At 34.8% G+C, this 22,629-nt stretch overlaps 1 protein-coding gene and 1 non-coding gene across 8 annotated transcripts; both read left to right on the top strand.

Moving 5' to 3' along the window:
• Window positions 1–1,205: 1,205 nt before the first annotated feature.
• LOC126773046 (WD repeat-containing protein 44) lies at window positions 1,206–22,563 on the top strand. Of its 7 annotated transcripts, XM_050493672.1 has the most exons (20): window positions 1,206–1,401; window positions 2,430–2,589; window positions 3,817–3,929; window positions 4,922–5,010; window positions 6,492–6,590; window positions 8,291–8,428; window positions 9,741–9,835; window positions 11,181–11,292; window positions 11,575–11,706; window positions 12,300–12,471; window positions 12,776–12,900; window positions 13,148–13,271; window positions 13,901–14,035; window positions 15,577–15,693; window positions 16,452–16,505; window positions 17,891–18,092; window positions 18,381–18,542; window positions 18,707–19,090; window positions 19,395–19,991; window positions 20,464–22,563. In XM_050493672.1, the coding sequence occupies exons 1-20, from the start codon at window positions 1,334–1,336 to the stop codon at window positions 20,602–20,604; spliced, it is 3,219 nt and encodes a 1,072-aa protein (XP_050349629.1). In that variant the 5' UTR covers window positions 1,206–1,333; the 3' UTR covers window positions 20,605–22,563. The 7 variants fall into 7 exon arrangements, with proteins under 7 accessions (XP_050349629.1, XP_050349631.1, XP_050349633.1 ...); XM_050493674.1 differs by lacking the exon at window positions 6,492–6,590; XM_050493676.1 differs by lacking the exon at window positions 8,291–8,428.
• Trnal-cag (transfer RNA leucine (anticodon CAG)) lies at window positions 4,520–4,603 on the top strand. Its single transcript has one exon. It is a non-coding gene; the product is annotated as a tRNA-Leu (tRNA).
• Window positions 22,564–22,629: the final 66 nt, after the last annotated feature.

Here is a 22,629-nt window from a genome sequence, read left to right as displayed (position 1 = left end):
GTTCGTGCCACCAGTTGTGAAGTCTCCCGACATGGGTCCTCAAACGAAACCCATCAAAACAACCACAACAATATATTTTATTTTTTCTATATTGTTATCTTACATTTATGTCATTCGATTTATCTTTTTCCGATTGAAAATGTTTGTGAAGAAAACAAATTTCATTTTATTACAACTTTTTACTATTCTATTTCAGATATACTTTTTTTTAAGAAGACTAGGTATTTGAACCCAGGACCTCAGAATCTGTGGACTGGCCATAACATCAACGAGGCAGCTATAGAAGGAAAAAGTTATAATATATTGTTTATGAAAATTTTAGTTTATTTTATATACAATACGCCCTATATACCTACCAATTTTAGGATAACAATACCTACAATTTTTAGGATAGATGACATCAACTCATACTTATATAATTTTGTAATCACATACACGCTATTAACATCGTAATGCATAATAAATATTAACAACTATGTATAATATAAATTATATCCGCGTAATAATGTACTGGATTTCTTTGGTTAAAAATAAAATTCAAAAGTATGTATAAGTATCTAAAATAACTCAAATCTACTAAAGCGCAACATTATACTTTAACAGCCATTTAACTGGTCCTTTACTGGATAAAACGCAACTGCTTTTTGATAAGAAAGATAAATGAGCCAGTTTAATTAAAGACTTAACGAACACGACACATAACTAAGAGTAGCGACCTAAGCAGTTACTATTTACCACACGCCAGTTTTATTTGTTCATATACATTAATCTCAGAGCTACCGTTGAGTAGTTAGATAAACTACGTGAGGGTACTTAATTTTTAATTTAAACTTTTCCACTTTTTAACTTTCAAGTTTAACAGATTATTAAGCATCATAAGGGCAATAGTTTACAAGCCGTCTAGTGATCCTGACAACTTGGACTATTGTAGTCCCCACTCTGACAACAAGCTGCATGCTTAATTTTTAAATAGGAATATTAGTAATTTGTTAAAAACGAACAATACTAGTAAGTAAAAAATTCAAGCACTGCTTACTACTTGTACGCTTACCAATGAGATTATTATACATGTTAACTACACTTTCTAAAATCATTGACGCTTACTTATTTGAATAGTATAAGATTATTTCAGTTGGTAATACCTAAATCACTGTCGCTTATGCAGCTGACCGCTTGACATTTGACAGTGACAGTAAAGTGTCAAATTGTTGAAGATGGTTGAACGAATTAATATCAACTTTCTTCGTTAATAACTAGCAAAATAAACAATGATTTAGAACATTTTATACGATTATTGTAATAACTGTTTGTTCATATATTCATCTTCTATAAAATGGGTGACAGTAGCGATTCGGAGGAGTTTTTTGACGCTGAAGAGTTCACACCCGTCAAGGGTTCAAAGTGAGTGCTGTAATTATTTTACTACATGTTTCAGGGATGTTTTTTTATAGTAATGAGTCAGTGTATATCAAGAATTTTCCACCTGGCTTCCTTTATTACACATTACGTATTGTTTATGTAATGTTTTCAACTAAAAAACTAGTTTGGCGAGACTATCTAGTTCAACAGATGTTTTGGTAGTTATGAACGTCCTTGGAAGGTATCGGCAGGTGATTACATACACAAATTATCGTTACTGATGCAAGTCTAATTAGTGTTAAGGACTCACTGTATTTTTGTGTTTAATTCATTTAAAGTTGTATCCTGAAGTCAAATTGTCGTGTTTTAAATAAACACTGTCTCTGCGTTCATTATGTCTAAATCTGTTTTATTACTGTGTTTACCACTGAGGTAGGTACTCTATTATTATCTTAAAAAAATTAAGAAATTAAATGCATTTTGGAAATCAATGTAAGGAAAATAATATTTATTTGAAATGTCAAGTAGTTTATTTAATTTATTATTCATCATTGTACTTGACGGATGTGTTATTTACTGAATTTTCTAGATCAAATTTAAATTATAAAAATATCACCTAATTTTGTATGTTATCAAAATTATAGATATTCAAATATATTAGAAATAAGTAGATTTATATTACCAACACATTGTTTGCATGTAATCAGGAACTCTTGTATACATTATAGCCATAATTGTATTTCAAATCTTGTTCTTACATGATTCGAAGCTATTGGTAAAATGTTATATTTTAATTTTATACATATTATTTACTTTGAATTTTACAGTAGAATAATATTTTCGTTCTATTATATTTTCATTAATCATTGTATACAAAAACTTTGATTTTGATAAATTATAAAATCCATAATTAATACAATGTGATTTAAAAATACAAATTTTGTTTTAATATTTAGAATACTGTAAAGATGTTAAATTAATTTTATCAATTATATATATACTTTTTTTATTTAATGTAAATATATATTATGTACTATAAAAAAAAGTAACTTTTTTATATTTGTTTACAGGAGATCATCAATATGCAAGAACATAAATGTAACAGACAGTTCTAATGGAGAGAAGGAAAGAAAACATAGCAAAACTAATGATTTTCAACCTGTTGGTGCTACCAGCACTCCAGTTCTAGAAAACACAGTGTTGCAAGATGATAGAAATACTGTCAAAAATGTACGTATTATCAGTTTACTCTATATGGGGGAGTTTTATTTTCTTAGTATTTAAAATATTGTTGGGGAAAGAATGTAGTAAGTAAGTAAAAAGTAAGTAACAGCCTGTAAATGTCCCACTGCTGGGCTAAGGCCTCCTCTCCCTTTTTGAGGAGAAGGTTTAGAGCTTATTCCACCACGCTGCTCTAATGCGGGTTGGTGGAATACACATGTGGCATAGTTTCAATAAAATTAGACACATGCAGGTTTCCTCACTATGTTTTCCTTCACCGAAAAGCACGAAATGAATTATAAACAGAAATTAAGCACATGAAAATTCAGAGGTGCTTGCCCGGGTTTGAACCCATGTTCATCGGTTAAGATTCACGCGTTCTTACCACTGGGCCATCTCGACTTTTTTTAAAGAATGTAGGAGGAACATTAAATAGGAAGTGGTACTAATTTCAGCCCCCAGATATATATAAGGGTTGTAATATGCATTGAAAAATTGAAATTAAGTGGTAACCGTCGAGCACAAGATGAATTATAAACATAAATTAAGCACATAAAAATTCAGTGGTACTTGCCTGGCTTTGAACCGCTGATCATTGGTTAAGATTCATGCATTCTAATCACTGAGCCATCTGGATTGTAGCTAGCACTAAAAATCAGCTGTACCCTCTGTCTTAGTGGGACACTACTGGATCTTTTGGGCATGTTACCATTATGTCCTGATGGCTGGCTTCCATCGCATTGAGTCTAAGGGTTCCGAGAATACCCGCAGTCATGGTTAAGCTCAAGAAAAACTTAAATTATTAAGTTTCTTTTGTGAGTAATTCAGAGAATCTTGTTTCTCAAGTCTTTGGTCGCGTCAGATAGCTATGACATTTAATTATGAGAATGAATGAGAAGATAGTGCATATGAGTTAATACACACACATTGTATGATGATGTCTCCTAAGTAGTTGACCAATATTGGTCAGGAGGTTAGTCATCATCGATAATTAGTAACATTACCCATCTATGAAATTCACTGTAACAATGTAAGGCACATATTTAAATTCTACTTTTAATGAGTGATAAATGTTGACATTTTGCCACAATTTACAATAAAACTTGCCAGTGTATTAAAGTAATGAGTTAAAAACTATGACATAAATTATCATTACAAATTTTCTAGTACTCCCAGAAGTATTCCAATAATTTTGGTGTGTTTTATTAGGCAAGTTGCATTTTTAAAATCTTCCAGGTTGTGCAGGGTCGTAAACGGTTTCAAGAGCTACGACGGTGCATGCAGACAGAGGAAGAAGATGAACCTGACCCCGGTGCTCCTGTATCAGCTCCCATGGAACACCCATTCAAGTAAGTGAACAAATAACATATTATTAGATTTTTGAAAATATGATTTAAAATTATTATGATTATATTTTATGGTATATCCCGCACATTAACAAATACAGTACAATGAGGAACAAAACCCTCATTTACTCTCTTTTAATAGTCTAGAACAGCTATACTCAAGCTTTTTTTATGGGGGCCACAAACACGCGTTAATCATGGTGTTGCAGGTTGCAAAAAAAAAATATTTAAGGTAATGATTTCTTAGGTTTCGGGATTGTTACAAATTGAATTAAACAACAAACAACTATGAAAGTCTATATCGCGTATATTTTGACATATTTTTTTTTATAATTTCCCGACGTTTCAATCACCTTGCAGTGTTCATGATCACAAGCAGTTGTTTAATTCAAATGAATTAGGTGTTAAGCCTTTGAAATTTAAAATAGTTGAAAATAAAGTAACACCAGGTGGACAATCTCTAAAGCCCGGCAGGTTGAGTAACGCTTGTTTAGAATATGGGTTTGACAAATAATAATTTTCTTAGGGTAAAATTTTATTCAGTTACGGTGACGACGTGTATCAAGTATGATATTTTCGTCTAGGATTCGCAAGTCAGGATGGCCGAGCGGTCTAAGGCGCTGCGTTCAGGTCGCAGTCCACTTCTGTGGGCGTGGGTTCGAATCCCACTTCTGACAGATCTTTTTAATAATATTATTTTATCATTTATAATTTTATTATGGGATAGTATAAGATGTGAGATTTGAAAACCAAATAAAATACATATAAATGAAAGTTATAACTTTGCTACTTTGTAATTATTGAAGTGAATTTTTTTTGAATTCATTATTAATTGTAAGGTTAAATTTTTGAGGTCAACGATTCCATATGTAACGTTTGAGTGAAACGCTTCTAACCCAAAAAAGGTTCTCTGTGTCATGTACTGAGTTTCACGATTTTGATTTGTTTTCGAAAAAGGAATATTAAGTGTATGCTATGTATAAATATATTTACAGGATTATATCTCATGACACAATGAGCTTGCAAAGTATGACGTCACTCGGCAGGATTGGAAGAATTTTGAGTGGAGCCGCCGAGTCACATCGTAAGTTTTAAATTATTTGTAAACTTTTTGTGCTGTCGATACTAGATTTAAATGTTTATTAAAAAGGCATGATAGCTTCAACACTACATACATCATGGCGATTATATTAAATTGCTCCATTTACAATATATAAGTTTATTATTCAAGACATTAGCTTCCAGGAGTCATTGTTAATTCGATTTTAGTTTGATTTAATTTGTTTAATTATATTTTTATTATTAGTACAGTTCTTGTCCGGTTGCTATGTTCATAAAACGATTTGTTTTGCGTACGGATTTTAGATTTACCTACGAGACGTCATTTAGAAACTATCAGGCTATGTGGAAGAAAAATAATAGTAAGTTAATTTTTAAAGTTGAACGTAACGAACACTTACTACTTAGTACTGTTGTGTTCCGGTTTGAAGAGTCAGTGAGCGAGTGTAACTACAGGCACATGGGAGATAACATCCTAGTTCCCAAGGTCGGTGGCCCGTTGATGATATGCGATGTCAAAGTCAATGTCAAAAAACTTTATTCAATATAGAGGCTTCACTTATTGATTGTCATAAATATACCACCGATGCTTGACACAAGTGCTTCTGGTGTATTTATATCCCTTGGGACATAACATTTTAATTTCAAAGCTTGTTGACCCATTTGCCAGCCAGCCTTCGGAATTTTAATTAAAAAAAATTGAGACAGCCTGTGAATGTCCCACTGCTGGGCTAAGGCCTCTTCCCCTTTTTGAGGAGAAGGTTTGGAGCTTATTCCACCACGCTGCTCCAATGTGGGTTGGTGAAATACACATGTGGCAGAATTCGAGTGAAATTTGACACATGCAGGTTTCCTCACGGTGTTTTCCTTCACCGTCAAGCACGAGATGATTTATAAACACAAATTAAGCACATGAAAATTCAGTGCTTGCCCGGGTTCGAAACCACGATCATAGGTTAAAAAAATAGACAATTATATTATCCGTAAGAAACACGAATCGTTTTTTGTATACAGTAACCGGGCTTTAGGGTATCACACGATGGTATTTTACTTATCGGCCATTACGGTCACAGTTAATTAACTCTACATACTAACATTTGCTCTCGACGAGACTAAATAATACTACACTATATATAATATGTATCGTTTTAATACTTAATTTCTGTTACAATAACACTTCGATTAATATTTTGGAGGTCAAATGTCACCCTACAATTCAAGTCTTATAACAATATAGCAAGGTTTTATTTGCCTCTTCACATTCTCTAGGGTTTATCCAAACATAAATTAGTTTTTGGTAGCTGTATAATTTTAAAAATTAGCTTCTTAAAAATCTAAATTTTGAGAAATGACCATTTTGCCCATGTGCCCAAATATAACTTCTGTTAAAAAGCTTCATAAAGAATACATTAATTTTTAAGGGTATAGAAATGGAAGGCCAATTTGTTCAGCATATTAAAGACAAAAAAACATTTACGGAAGGATTTTGGTGTGTTGTCTTTGTAGAAAATATTCGTGAATCGACCTTTGCGCCATCAGCGTCTTCAAGAGAACCTTCAACTATATCAGATGATCCTTTGAATGTGGACAGAAACCAAACAATTGGTAAGGAAAATTTTATCCCAATAAATTAAAATTGATCTTATATTTAATAATACATGGAACAAGTTAAAAGGCTTGTTTATAATTAGAGTATTGAAAGTAATTTTAGTTGAAGGGTTATATGAAAAAAATATAGTTAAATTATTGGCATCTTTCGGCAAAATGTTAGTTTTTTACATTCGTTTTTTTATCGGGTTCTTGGACGTCTGATTATAAGCCCAGGTTGCCTATAGACGATTCCAATGACAGGAGGAGTAATAAATAAATTTGATTGACCCTAAACTGACATGACGTCATAGGTCGAAGTTTAAAATAATCTATTGATTACTATTATTCGTTATTATTATATATATTTATTATTATTGAATTGTTATCGGAAAAAAATAATATATAAGTAATTAAGTGGAAAGTTGTTATATTAATTATTATTATAAATCAAGATATATTAATCAAGAACCGTCCGTAGTGCATAATATAACCAGCTATCAGCAAAATTGTATGGAATATGTAAATCTAAGGGTTGTTTATTTATTCCTCCTACCATTGGAATATAGTATGTCAAGCCGTCTAAGTCTACTCTCAAGGGAATATAGATTCAGATCAATCTATTTATCATTTTCAAAATGTATTCACTACCTTTAACAGTTGTAATAATACCCAGTGACACGATCAGTAATCACTCTTTATCAATGAATTGTTTTTTTTTTTTTTTACAATAATTATGTTCAAAATTCAAACGTCACCAAGCCACGATTCATCCTAATACAGATTAAAAACTGTTCTAAATAATGTTTTTTTTTTTCTATCTACACACACGCCCGTTTCAATATTTTTAATGTATAGATTAGAATTGCTTGATTTAAATATCATTTTTGTTACTAATTTTCGTAGCTAACTAACAACCTATCGACAGTTATTGTTTTATCATTTATTAAATGTTTTCGTGATAGCTTGCGGCATCATTTGGGTTTAGCTCGGTTTCTCTCTCAATGTGTACGTTACACTGAGCGAACAGCTCAGGTTCAATAATGCTGCTCACCGCGGCTCTGCTTACGTAAACATAACATTTACATTTGAGAAACCAATGTCGAAATTTAAAAAGAAAGTATGCCGCGTAGCTTACCTATTCATGAAATGTAAACTACCACGCGAATATTTTATTTTAGCCCGGATATAAATCAAATTAAAGGCAATGTTACATTTGTTAATCTTAAAGGTCAAATCGTCTTTACAACACGAGTCGACGAGTGATAAGCTTATTGAAATCGTATATTTAAAACCGTAACGTATGCTCAAACGGACATTGCCTTTTATAAATATAGAAGTAAATATAAAAGTCGCCTATCTCACGCTCCAGAGCAGTGTTGCCAACCTTTGAGAAGCATCTCCCCTAGCACCGTCTTTAAATCTTCCCGTTTCCCCCTGACCGATGAATTGAAATAGAAAATACATTTATAATATTATGTTAAAAAAAGCAAAGTAAGTATTGCAAACAGCATTACACTTGAAATTAACCCGATTAAATTGAACTGAAGAGTTAATCCAAAGAGAGAATTCTAAAAAATGTTCCCATTGAAAATACCCCATTTCATCTGACTTATCCCCAAATTTAGAGGAAAACCTCCAAATTGGCAACACTGCTCCAGAGCGTTTTGAGTCGATATGATAAAGTATGTGAAAAGTCCAAGTAACCAGTCCGTCAGCGCTAGCGATGGCGGAGCCGGACGTGATCGCGAGCACGAAGGCGAACAGCCTGAAGCAGAGCCGCGCCGGCGCCGTGGTGGCCGTGAGCGGCGCCGCCGAGCCGCGCCCCGTCGCGCCGCCGCGCCGCAAGAGGAGAAGTGACTGCCCCCCCCCCCTCGCCCCTCGCCCAGCCGGCGCAAGCGGTGTAGCGTGTGCTGTACCCCCGCGCCCTACTTCACTCCTATTCTATTTCACTTTGCCCTTCCATCCACTCCGTGTGGTTTTCTCTTTCGAACTCGCGTCGACGTATTCGCTCAGTATTTTTGCTCGCTCTGCGCTGACGAGCGTACTCACATGATACATTACATGCTACACCTGTGAGTACCCGGCTTTAGAGCTAGTTCACATTAAGTCAGGCCTACTACCGCTTACTAGTTCGCGATCGGCTCTTATTGTTCACACTGTGTCGTCTTTTTGTCGTATCGAGGCCACGCTCGTCACAATTGTGAGTCCTCCTTTTATATCCGAGCCGACAATTAAAGCGTGGCATAACGTTTGGGGCTAATGCTTTTACCGGGATCCATTCATTCGTGGTAATAGAATTTATAGAATTGTATCTGACCTAGTGTGAACTACGCCTTACTTTATTTAACCGACAACGATTCCCTTACCTTCTTATTCACACTGCTTTCATTTCATTAAACTGGTGGACTTTAAAGTCGAGTTTAAAAAAAAGGCAATACATTTTCTTTCACGTTTGAAATCTGTCATTGAAAAACTGAAAAATAGGTTTATATTTCGTCTTCAACTTTTCGTAATTAGATTGAATACTAAAATTAAAATTAAAAACAACTTTGAATAAATATTTTTATACTTGTTTATTTCACGTTCGGTTAATAAACTATTAATTCTAATTATACGAAGTACTGACTACTAAAATTATTGTACCGATTTAGAGAAAGAAAATTTCAAGTCGTTGGTTTTATATCATCATCCGTTTGTCCATAGACAAATCATATATTTATGCATCTCTGAAATGTTATGTTTGTCGTAGAGTTTTTATTACTGCTTAGTTAATATCTTTATGCATGTATATAGGGCTGTTAAAGTTTCTATAGTTTTATATTTATTTTTGGCCCAGAATAACCCAAAATAAGTTATAGCGCTTTAAAGCACTTTAAAAATGAATTAGAATTTAAGAATAGAAGGAAAGCTTATCTTACACATTTTTGTTTCTTTTATGTGGATTTCTCATTCTGCCTTATTTCCGTTTAAATTTATCCTATCACTCGCAAAGGCTAATTTTTCTGTAAAGTAGCATCCATGCATGCAATCAAAACGAGATCATTTCAATCAAAACACAGATATTGGTTTGTATGGCCGTAGCTTTACAAAAGATTGCCATTTGCGTTAGAACGTCTGATGCTTTAAATTTGAACCTCGTAATCATTTGTTCGTTGATTGCAACAGACAAGCTGCACGGGTCGCAGTCGCTGTCGACTACAGAAGGGGACAACTTAAGCGTGTCGGAGTCACACAGACCACTCGAGGATTTATTGGTGGAGGTAATATATTATATTAATTATATTCTACTGGTGGTAGAGCTTTGTGCAAGCTCGTCTGGGTAGGTACCACCCACTCATTAGATATTCTATCGTAAAACAGTTGTATTTGGTATTGTCGTGTTCCGGTTTGAAGGGTGATTGAGCCAGTGTAATTATGCACAAAGGATGTAACATCTTAGTTCCCAAGGTTGGTGGCGCATTGGTGATGTAAGCGATGGTTAACATTTCTTACAATGCCAATGTCTATGGGCGTTGGTGACCACTTACCATCAGGTGGCCCATATGCTCGTCTGCCTTCCTATTCTATAAAAATATATATATTAGGTCCTTACATATGAAATTGGCGTTTTGTACGGGAGGAATATAAGGTCTTTTTTTTTTGTAAAATATATTTAATTAATCAAAGTCTGCACCGTTGTTATCTATGCACTTTTGCCATCTCATAGGTAGTTCATTGATCCCTTTACTAAAAAAACCATGGGGGCGAGAATCAATAAACTCTTTGAAGGCGATTTGGACTGCCGCATCGGAGTTGAATTTTTTTCCTTGTAAAAAGTTGTCCAAATTCCGGAAAAAATGATAATCTGTTGGAGCAAGGTCCGGGGAGTACGGTGGATGTCGCAGAAATTCCAATTGTAGCTCATCTAACTTAGTGGTTGTTTATTGTGCAGTGTGTGATCCGCTTCCACAATAGCCTTTAATTCTTTATTTTCCGCTTTGGTCTCCGGCCGTCCACGGGGTTAGTTCTGAAAGTCGAAATTTCCAGAACGAAAACGTTAAAACCAAAAACGTAACGTGCTTTCTTTTGCGACACCAGCGCCGTACACATCATTAATCCTTCGATATGTTTCTGCAGCACTGGTGCCACGGTAGAACTCGTACTCGTAAATAGACGCCAAAGAAAAAAATAATGAGGAAAAAACAGATGAATGACTGTTTTCAAAACTCAAATGTACCAGCTAAATGAATTTATAAATTTGGATTTGGAATTCTTAATCAAAGAGGAGATATTTCAGATCAAAGTGGTCAGTACGACCAAACGCTAATTTCATTTGTATGGACCTAATATATATATAAAAGTTATAAATAATATTCCGATTGGTCACAGCGACCGATAAAAATAAGTGGTTAGAAGACGATGTACAAATCCGATTAACTTGCGTTTATCTCCTGCTGAAACACATCGTGAGGAATCTGGAGGACGGAAATCTGCCACCAACCCACATTTTTGAAATAAGCTCTTCCTCCTCACAAAGGAGAAGATGACTTAACCGCTGTTACTAAAACTCTTTATTTTCTTATTATAATCAATTTCTCATTAAGATGATATCCACGATTGTTCCAGCCTCTCTCTAACGCTGTGAATCAAACGATATCATTGCCCAGTCCAGCTAGCACAATAGAGTCGTTGACCAGGGAATTCCAGGACTCGTTGGAGTTATCACAATCCAGATACGGTAAGGTGTTATATTATATGAAAAAAAAAAAATTAAAAAATATATCGAGTTTTCCCCTTCTTTATATTGTTATGATAACATGAGTTATTGTTTTATTTCAAAACCGTCTTAGCAGTTAGAAAGTCCATATCTATATATAATGTTTGTTTATATATTTACTTTTAATTATAAGTTTTAACCTTATTTCAGTTTGATAACTGACAGTCGATAAAATGACAAATATTTAATAAAAGCGTTTGTATGTAATGATTTACTTTACATATATTCTTGTAACTTCAACAGCAGATATGTCACTCAGCGTTCACGAGTCGCGTTCAAGCGAGCGCGCGAGCACTTCTTCCAGAAGCAGTACCGCCACCTCCTTGAGGCCTCTACCTCATCACTCCACATTGGACATCAAAGAAGCCGTTAAAGGTAAATGGACCTTATTATCTCAGTGATTGAGTACATTTTTGTTTCGTATCTTACGTAATTTCATTAACGATAAAATACTATGCTCATATCTGTAATTTGTCATTTAGATTATTACATAACTAGCTGTTATTATACAATATGTACTTATAAGTTGTTTTTATTTTATTTTTTTATAAAAAAGGAAGGCGGACGAGCATATGGGCCACCTGATGGTAAGTGGTCACCAACGCCCATAGACATTGGCATTGTAAGAAATGTTAACTATCGCTTACATCACCAATGCGCCACCAACCTTGGGAACTAAGGTGTTATGGAACACAACAATACCAAGTACTGCTGTTTTGCGGTAGAATATCTGATGAGTGGGTGGTACCTACCCAGACGAGCTTGCACAAAGCTCTACCACCAGTAAAAGTTGTATATATTAAAGTCTTTTTCAAATAATAAAAAAGTATATTAGTCTACGGTAATTGACTTCTGTACCATTTACAATCCTTTCTGTATATTAAGCGTGGACGGACATCTGAATTCAAATATTTTGTATTTGCAATATTATTAAAAAATATGTAAAAGGAATCTCTCTCTGCCATCAGGAGACTATGTGGTGAGACCACAAGACGAGGAGCGGTCGCGCGGCGGGGTGGGAGACGGAGGGGAGGGCGAGGGTGGCGCCGGCAGTGGCGCTGCTGGAGGAGGGTCCGCACGCACGCACAGCGAGGGTCGACCACCCACTACAGGGACCTCCAGTCTCGGCTCCGCGACCAGGTAACGATTACATATCTACATTAGTTCTACTCTTATACCAAATCCATAATAATATTCTTTTGGTTACAACACGTGCATTTCGATCGAAGATTGTGGGTTTAAATGTTGTCAGTTTATATATGTGTATCTCGTGGCCGGCGGTGATGGATTGTGAGTAAGTCAGTATGTCGTGCGGTCGGGCCGCGTTACCCGTACGACACCGAGTGTGGCGTGCGAGTGGCGTGCGAGTGGCGTGCGAGTCGCGTGCGAGTCGCGTGCGAGTGACGTGCGAGTGGCGTGCGAGTGACGTGTCAGTGTGTGCCAGGCGCGGCGGGGGCGCGCGCGCGCGGCGGCGCTCGGCGGGCGACCCCCCGCAGGGCGCGGCGCTGGGCCCGCAGCTGTCCGACATCGAGATCCTGGAGCAGGTCACCGTGCTCAACCTGGACACGGGTGAGCGCACGCACACGCACACACACCATTCGTTTCCTGGTAAACATCCCGAACAGATCATTATCCGATCATATATGTATACGTACTCCCTTAGTATTTTGTCAAGCCCACTCGTTAACATCTTCTACTATTTTCTGTCACCTCACATGTTATTTTGTTTTGATTTCTCAAAAAAAACATTGACAATACACATTTAAAAATTTCACGTCTAATGTAAATAAAAAATATATAATATATTATCTTCCAGGCGAACGCATGCCTCTAAGCGTGGCTGAACACAAATTACCGCAATGCATCAACCCACTAAGTTTACACATTATGCGCCTCACGTCCGAGTACATTGGACGCACGAACGACGACGAACACACGAGGTATTTATTATCTGTGCCACAGACAAAATATGCACGAATATTAGTTTCTATGTTCAATGTCAAAACTATTTGCATTACCTGTAGTTTAAACTTTTATGCTAGTTTTAATAATTTTCTTCTTCCTAACAATGACGTTTATGATATTTCAGATATGCGTATTGGTCTACGGATGTTTTTTTTTTCAATTGCACGCTAGGATAGTGGTTGTTAATGCATGATATGTTATTAAAAATATTTTTAACATAATATATAACTAAAATATACGTTAATAATGTATGTTCTTTACTTGTAATAATTTTTCTAAATTATATTTTTTCTTACTGACAACCCTTAACATTATATAAAACCTATTACGTATCTATTTAAAAACTTGTAATATAACTAATTTATTTTTTTGGAGTCGAATATTAAGAAAGAGTAACTTGAAAAAAATATAAATCGATTTTGATTATCTTAATTTTATAATTACGGATTAAAAAGATGTAAAATAATGATTAATGTAAAAAGCAAATAATATCCGTACCTCATCAGTGATAAAAAATATCGTATACCAAGCTAGCAAAATCATAAAATAACTAAAAAATCACACAAAATTCAAGGCGATCCTGATCCAAAACTAATATTTGCAGTCCGAAGAGCAAACCAAAGAATATATGGAGGAAGAGAGCCTCGATCAGTATTTCAAGCACTTCCTTCAGCCTTTTGAAGCGATCTCCGTCCACGCCCATACAACCTGCACTATCAATCCTCAGTATAGACACTAGGTTCACTTTTTTTAATTCTATCTTGTCTATGCCCGTTATTTTTTTTTTACGAAGAACAAAAAAATTGTGTCAGCTTTTCGGATCGATGTGCGGTATTTCGCTTCTGGTCTAGACATTGTTTTGCACGCAAGCTTTTGATGTTTCTGTGTTATTTCGTGTTTGTGATATGTGAACTTTAGTGTTGTTACGGATAAATATATAATATACATTTATATATGGGCCCTATTTCATAAAACCAAATATACTTTATTCAAATTCTATTCTACATAATAATAATTGATCTGACCAATTGCTCGGATGTTAGTATTTTGAAACAAGTACTATTAAATCTTCATTTTACAAGATCATTTAGGCGAAGCTATCCGAGGCTACCTTTCGAAATATACAGTAACAGCCTGTGAATATCCCACGGCTGGGCTTAGGCGTGCTCTCCTTTATTTTAGGTTTGGTTTATTTTTATTTTTTTATAGGTTTATTTTTTTTTCGAAATATAAAATCAACCAAAAATTATCGGCCATAATTAATCGTCTTTAAAGTGTACTTATTTATGTGTGACGAGTAAGCTTAAGATTTCGGGCGTCGGATGACGTCAGCGTAAGTTTTCGAGCGATTTGTTATTTACACGTGAATTTTAGTGAGCACCTTTGCACACACACCATATTTTTTATTTATTTCGACATATATATTTTTCATAGCTATCTTTATATTTGCATGCTAATAAAGGTATTAATATATATCCTACGCTTCTGTTATTGTTGTATATTCTTTTTTTTATATGGTACTAGTTAAAAAATATGTCGAGTAAATACTTAAATCTGTCGATATTATTTAATTATGCAATTGAAAACTATCTCAGGTAGTAAAAATGATCATCAAGACAAATGTTGGTATGCGTGTAAAAACTATTTCTGAATTAATATTGGTGTAAATCATTTTTAATCTATATTTTTTTGCCGTCGCTTATTCTCCATAAATAAGGAAATTTTTTATTAAAATATTGTTTGTTTATTTTTCTATTCACAACTCTTATTTATTATAAAACGTATTTGACAGTATCATAATTATGTGAAAAATACTGTAGATTTGGCTCTATGATACAATACCTTTATCTTTTCGTAGAAGAAAAATGATTATAGTTCGTTTTCGTTAGATGTTTTTTTTTTCTTTTAAAGGTAACCTAATTGTTATAAAATAGGGCTCAGGTAGTTGTCTATTAGAATTACTATTTTCAGGACTTAATATATCGGTAATGTTTTTTTAAAGATCATCAGGAAAAAAAAATTTCTACGTAGAAACGAAAAAAAATAATGTGGTCTTCATTTAAAAGAAATTGAATAAGTAAATACATAATTTAGTTTTGTTTTTTTTTATGTAGTTAATCTCGGTGGTTGTCTGGTTTTAAAAAAAAATATATTTATTATATACTATACACTTGTATAAATACTTATTTGATATGAAATAAAACCGTAAATATTTTTATAATATTTTATGTAATGCTTATTGTTATTAGGCAATTAATGTAATATTAATGTCAATTATAGAGAAACGGATGAAGAGAGCGAAAGCGTCTGCGCTGGCGGCGCTGAAGATGAAATGAAGGAGACAAAGAAAGAAGGAACAGACAGACAAACTACCGCCATCAAGAGGAAGACTGAGAAGTAATTGATTTTTTTACATTAAAGGCTAACAATTACGTAACAATGGCTCAAAAAATTGTATGCCCAAAACATTTTCTTAATGCTATAATTGTCTATATAAGTATGTATTTACAAAAGAAAAATAGTATATGTAGTATATCAGTTGTCTGGTTTCCATAGTACGAGCTCTGTACAAGCTTAATTTGGGATCAGATAACCGTGTATGAAAAATGTCCCAGGATATTATTATTATTTATTTCTTGGCTAAGTTTCATGTCGTAGGACGGTTAAGGTTGTAGGCAGCCCGCAAAGGCGAGAAGTCTAAAGGTTTGGAGCATATTCCACCACAATACTCCATTACGGTTTGAGGTTTTATGGGAATAAAAAGAAACAAAACGAATATGTAAAAATATGGTGAGACGCAATGACTCAATAGACAAAATACATTTTTTACTGAACTGTGCTAAAGTCTGCGGGGAAAGAAAACGTCGTACGAAACCATATGTTAGGTAAAAGTTTGAACACAGCCTGCAGTTGAACTGTGGGAGAATATGCTTCAGACCTTATCTACTGGAGAACAGTGACTCCTGTCCTGGAGGGACATGACATCTTAGATCCCGTGGCTGGAGACACGAAGACAGTGTCAAGGATATTTGTGTTAAATAAATATAAAATGAGTTATAATTATTGAAAAAAAATCTAAACTAATAATAACAGGTATTTCTTCTCGAAGTCAAATATTTTAAGTTAAAGTTCTAACAATTTATTCGTTAATCTAGACTGATGCGTGCAGATCTAGTGAAGTGTCATTCCCAAGACAACATTAATATCAGGTGACGGTATAACGCGACTAATTTACGAAGCTTACGATTTGCTTTGCCCTTATAGCGGTTCGCACGGTTCGATTTCATTTGACCAACATATATTGTTCAATAAAATAATTGACATCTGATATGAGTTATATTCGTTTGAAACTCTCGACAAAAATGTTGATACTGTACCTTGAAACTTATTGCTGTGCCGTCTTGAAGAGTCGCGCCATTAATATTAAATATGAATGTATTTTTGTTACACGTGTAACTATAGAAATGTCAGTAAGTTAGGATTTCAGCCAAAGTGTGTTAAATATTCGTGACCATGAAAACAAGAGAAATAATACATTTGAAACTGATATATGATGGTGCTATTGATCCATTTCTATTGACGCGCTTGCTTCAATTTGGTTGAAGGCTCTTCAGACGGCTTAAATCGTTTTTGTTTTAGCTTTTTATCGACACGTGTGAAACCGCTGTAAAATCAAATTGCGTGCGATTATGTTTCTCCGTGTTATATTTTTACGGAAAAAACTAACTTTAATATTTTTATTTCAGCGTTTCTGAGTGGTTTTCTTTAAAAGCTAATATCATTTAAGAGATTTTTAATATGTTTTCGTTTTTTTTTTTATTTTAACTTGAAGCAAAACACATTGAGACGAATCTGCTACTTCGGATTTGCTGATCTTAACGCTTACAAAGTGGTTTTTATTTTCTTTAATAACTTTATCATACTTAAAAGCAGTGGTACAATTATAAGACATGTTTTGTATTACAAATTTGAAGAGCATACTTAAATCTTCTTTTTATTATAAAATGCTTATACATATGCGCTCAGCTAATAAGTTATATTTCCGATACAACTAAAGATAAAAAGAGCAAAAATTAGAGTATCCTAATCAAAGGTTATTAAAAAACACTTTTAGCCGTATTTATCAACGCTGCATAGTGACTGTTTAGTTAAACACTGATTTCTCACTTTCTGTCATTATTGATTTGACATTTGGAAGAAGAAGACAGCATTATTCCACTAATCACTTGTAAACACACAACTTTTGTAAGTAAGGTCGGTTGTTATTAACTGGCAGGTAAAATAAATGATATACAGTGGAATCATACATCGTACCAAGTAATACTGGTAACATTGTGCAGTGATTAAAATAGCTTAGTAAATTAGGTAAATAATTGGTTGACAAACATTTGTTTTTATTTTTTTATTTAGTGTGATAAAATCAAGCCCTTGGATTCTACGCAGAGTTTATGTGCCAAGGGGCTATATCGTTTTTTTTTCATTCGTACAGGAATTATTATTAATGAAGTAAAAATCAGTCTTATAATTGTATCACTGGATGCAGTTAGCGTTATAAATTATTTATAAGAAAGATTTTTTTTCCCCGTTTTTGAAGGTTAAAGCGGTTTTTCGGAAGCACGGTTAAGAAGACCGTGGACGCGGCCAAGTCGCTCGCGCAGGAGGTGTCGCACGCGCGCCACAAGGAGGACGTGGCCGACATCGCCGACGACGTGCGCGGGGAGCACAACATCAAGCTGAAGGCCTCCAACTCGCACAAGGGACCGTACGACTTCGACGGATGCGTCCGCTACGTGCAGGTCTGTACGAAACGTGGTGACGAATGTGAGACCTCGACGATTACAAATACGTTTGAAAATATTCAGCTCTGTCATCAATTTGATACTTTTCTTGAGTTTACCAAGTAAAACTACACTGCCCCGAGAAACAATAATCCGGCACCAAGGACCGTATTTATATTAGGTACGAATAGAGTATTGAGCCTAACTCACGTTCCACCGCATCGAATAACTCCCTTAGACCGGTAATACGTGACCGGTTCCTCTATGTATACGGCACGTACTCAACGCGAGTGTGGCCGCACGCAGGAGATGGGCGCGGGGGAGGCGGGGGAGGCGGGCGGCGCGGGCGGCCACGCGGGCGCCGTGTGGTGCTGCAAGTTCAGCGTGTGCGGGCGCCTGCTGGCCACGGCCGGACAGGACCGCCTGCTGCGCATCTGGGTCACGCGCGACGCGCACCGCATGTTCCAGGTGACCACTCGCCCTTTCGTATTTATCTTCAGATCTACTTACTTGCTATTGCAGTTCAACGTTTATAAAGATTGAAGTATCCGACTAACTTTTGATAGCAGTTCGGAAACTGAGTAAGCAACGAATAAACACCTACTTATTTATTGTGATTTTTTAATCCGCAGGACATGCGCACGAAATACAACGCGAAACAGAAGGCGTCCCCTACCCCATCTCAGGAATCTCTCGCTTCCCTGGCTGCCCCTCCCCCCTCGCCGGAAGACCAGCCTATCGGACCTTCCGCGCCGTTCTGTCCGAAACCGTTCTGTATCTATTCCGGTCATACTTCCGATCTCCTAGACGTATCCTGGTCGAAGAACAACTTTATCTTGTCGAGTTCTATGGACAAGACTGTCAGATTGTGGCATATTTCGAGAGGGGAGTGTCTGTGTTGTTTCCAGCACATAGATTTTGTGACTGCGATAGTGTTCCACCCGCGAGACGACAGGTACTTTTTATCTGGAAGTCTAGACGGAAAACTAAGGCTCTGGGACATCCCTGATAAGAAGGTAAGGAATTAAAGGACCGCCTTATGGCGTTTTAGTATATAATGTTTGAGAATATTACATATAAGATACGTTTTTATTTAAATGTCACTTGTCATGCATTTGGTAACATTTTCCACCTAAATGTTACATTAAGTCATTCGTTGTTGAGCAAAAAGTTTCGAAAGATTTCTTAGCTTAGATTTATCGTTATTTTATTTAAAAAGAAAGACATGATTCGATGTTTAAATTTTGAACTTAATTTTTTTCTTGATAACATTAAATTTATCTCGATTATATAAATAGTATATATTTTCCGTCGTGCCAGGTGGCTGTGTGGAACGAAGTCGACGGCAAAACGAAACTCATAACAGCCGCGAACTTCTGCCAAAACGGGAAATTCGCGGTCGTCGGCACATACGACGGACGATGCATTTTCTACACAACGGACCAACTCAAATACCACACACAGATCGACGTGCGGTCCACGAGAGGGAAAAACTCCACCGGCAGAAAGATCAGCGGGATCGAACCGATGCCCAATGACGATAAAATCTTAGTTACATCGAACGACAGTCGCATCCGACTCTACGACTTAAGGGACTTGAACTTATCGTGTAAATACAAAGGGTACGTAAACGTCTCCAGTCAAATAAAGGCGTCCTTCTCACACGACGGTAAATACATAGTGAGCGGTTCCGAAAACCAGTGTATATATATATGGAAGACGTGTCACGACTACTCGAAGTTCACCTCAGTTAGAAGGGATAGGAATGACTTCTGGGAGGGCATAAAGGCCCATAACGCAGTGGTCACGTGTGCCGTCTTCGCACCGAACCCTGATCATATGATCAGGATGATAAATGAAAGAGAGGAGAAGATGAATGCCAACGCCCACAAAACGATTGATGAAAAAGATGAAGTGGTATGTTTTGTTCATATATTAGATATATTATATTTGCGATTTTGGACATGCAATTCCTCGAGTCAATTCGATTATATCCAAAATATTCCAACATAAAAAAAGCGTTTGTAAAATAAAGATTGATACTTGATAGAATTGAAACTGAAGCGGATACGTATAGACAATAATGTTTTCGTTTTGTGTTTCTATGTGTATAAATACGTTGCACTCGACCGACCTTGAGTCGAGTGAGAGAATTATACTCTTCAAGAAAACGTTGATATTAACGAGAATACTAATATCATGTTATATATAAAAAAGTTTTGAATTGTACTTAACTGTTTCCATACCAACTTTCTTTAACAAAAGTTTGTCTTTGAATTTTGTTTTAAGACATAAAACCACCTTTGCGTGTCATTTCAGTTACTCAGGTGGATTTGTTGTAAATGATATGCAATAATAAAAAGGGTATAAATAAATATATATTAAACAGAAGGCAGCTGAAGGCGGTATGGTGTCCTCATCTCAGACGGGTCACGTGCTCGTGAGTGCGGACTTCAACGGCTGCATCAAAGTGTTCGTGCACAAAGCTAAGCCCAAACACAGCTCCCTGCCCGCCTCCGCTCTAGCTTAATGTTACAGCCTTACATGACACTATACAACACGATAATTTATAGTGGAGCTATTCTAAACAGCCGGGTGCTCACGGCTTCAGCGTGAGGTGTATCAATATTGTGACGTCACTCCGAGCCTCGTACGTAAGGTCGCGACCTTGAGTTCAATTCTATTTAAATTTGTCCTTCCACCCACTTTTAGTTAAATCTTAAAATCTTAGTTAATGTGAAACTCGCGTCGTCATACCTCTAAGTGAGTACCCGGCTTAAGATCGAATTCGAAACTCGACGTAGAACTCGATTGTGAAATGTCAGAATTATACGTAACATTGACTGTAATAATATTTAAATGATACGCGTATCAAAATTGTGTTGAACCGTAAGTATACATTTCACCATCGACTTAATCATCGAGAGTCAAATTTGTTTTCATACTGAATATCTTCGCTTATTGAATGGCCTGTTACACCACAAACTGGTATTCTTGTAGTAGTCAGCTACGATTATTGTTTACAATTTAAACGCCTATCTTCCGAATGGTAGGTTTATGTAGGATTTTTCGGGGAAAACATTAAACGAAAACCCATTAAAAAATAAAATAAAGACGCATATCATTCTGAATATAAATCAAGTAAAAACACTCAATATCCTCATACTACTCCTACAATAAAACAAAGATCATCTATAATATACGTTTCTCTTATACCAAGAAGTGGTGACAGGTCTAAAATTTCATTTATTTGTAATCGTACAAAATATTTTACAATAGTAACTTTAAATGTATACTAAGATGAATACGTGCAATAGAATCTTAGATCCCTCTTATAATATCTCGGATTAAGTGTTATTTTGAAATCAATGTTAATATATTTAAGTTATAAAGTGACAGTAAAATACGCGGGAAATATAAATTGGACAGAATAAAAACTATTTTCGTGAATAATCATATTATGAAAATGTTAAGTCTTATTTCGTAATTGTATAGAATTATTAATTAATTTCTAAGCTTCGGACACATGTGATATATGTGCGCAAACTTTAAATTACTATTTATGTCTTTTAAATATTGTACTTGAATTGATTATTTGTAGATATATATTATGTAATTATGAAAAATGAGGTGCAATTTTATTATTATCAAAGTATATAATTCTTCTAAATTATTTCATTAATTTAAACTTTCGAGCATATTAAACAGCCTCGCAAACGGGTGTATGATTAATGAGTGATTAAATTTAATCTTAAAAAAAAAGATTGACAAATATATTTGTTGAAAAACTATCCAATAACTAAGTTTTACAGAGCAAATTATTTTTTTTAAATCTCGCTACACTTGTATTTTATTTTAATCAGTAAATTTACTTTTCTTTATTCAAAGTAATAATGATTATACAAAAGAACTATCTTTTTTTTTGTTAACTGTTCTTCATAGACCTTAGCCAGATATACATTTTTTTAAATATCTGGATAATCTTACTATTGTTTTGGATAAATGGTATCCTATACTATTAATTTGTTCGTTAAAATCCATTAATTATTTTTGTAAATGTATTTTGCCCTCACATGATTGCAGTAAATATACTTAGCCGTTATAACAAAATATTTATTGTACAGAGGCGATAATTAGATAAAGTACGGCGAATGTAAAACTTGTAAGTTGGTATTAATGTGAAGTTATTTAGTGTTGCAATATACCATTGATATATTTCGAATAATGCACATTAATAAGTCAAATGCTTTAAAACTAACGATAATTATTTTAGAAACTATTATATTTAATTATTCTCTGTATATTTGTTATTTTTTTTTTCTTAACATTAATTCCATGTTCTAATATTTTAATTCTTGCCTTTGTTATGAAATCATGTGATTAAAATATTAAGCGTATTATTGTATAGTTATTGATGCCATTCATGAGGTCGTATAAAGATGTATATTTTTAATTCGCATTTACAGGTAATAAATCGTTATTTACTAAATATGTTATTTTATTTGTTCTAATATTATACTTATAAAGTCTATTTTAAATATTTAATATATAAACG

This window comes from Nymphalis io, chromosome 13 (genome assembly GCF_905147045.1).
Source record: "Nymphalis io chromosome 13, ilAglIoxx1.1, whole genome shotgun sequence".
Lineage (NCBI taxonomy): Eukaryota > Metazoa > Arthropoda > Insecta > Lepidoptera > Nymphalidae > Nymphalis > Nymphalis io.
This window is presented reverse-complemented; position numbering and strand designations above follow the sequence as displayed.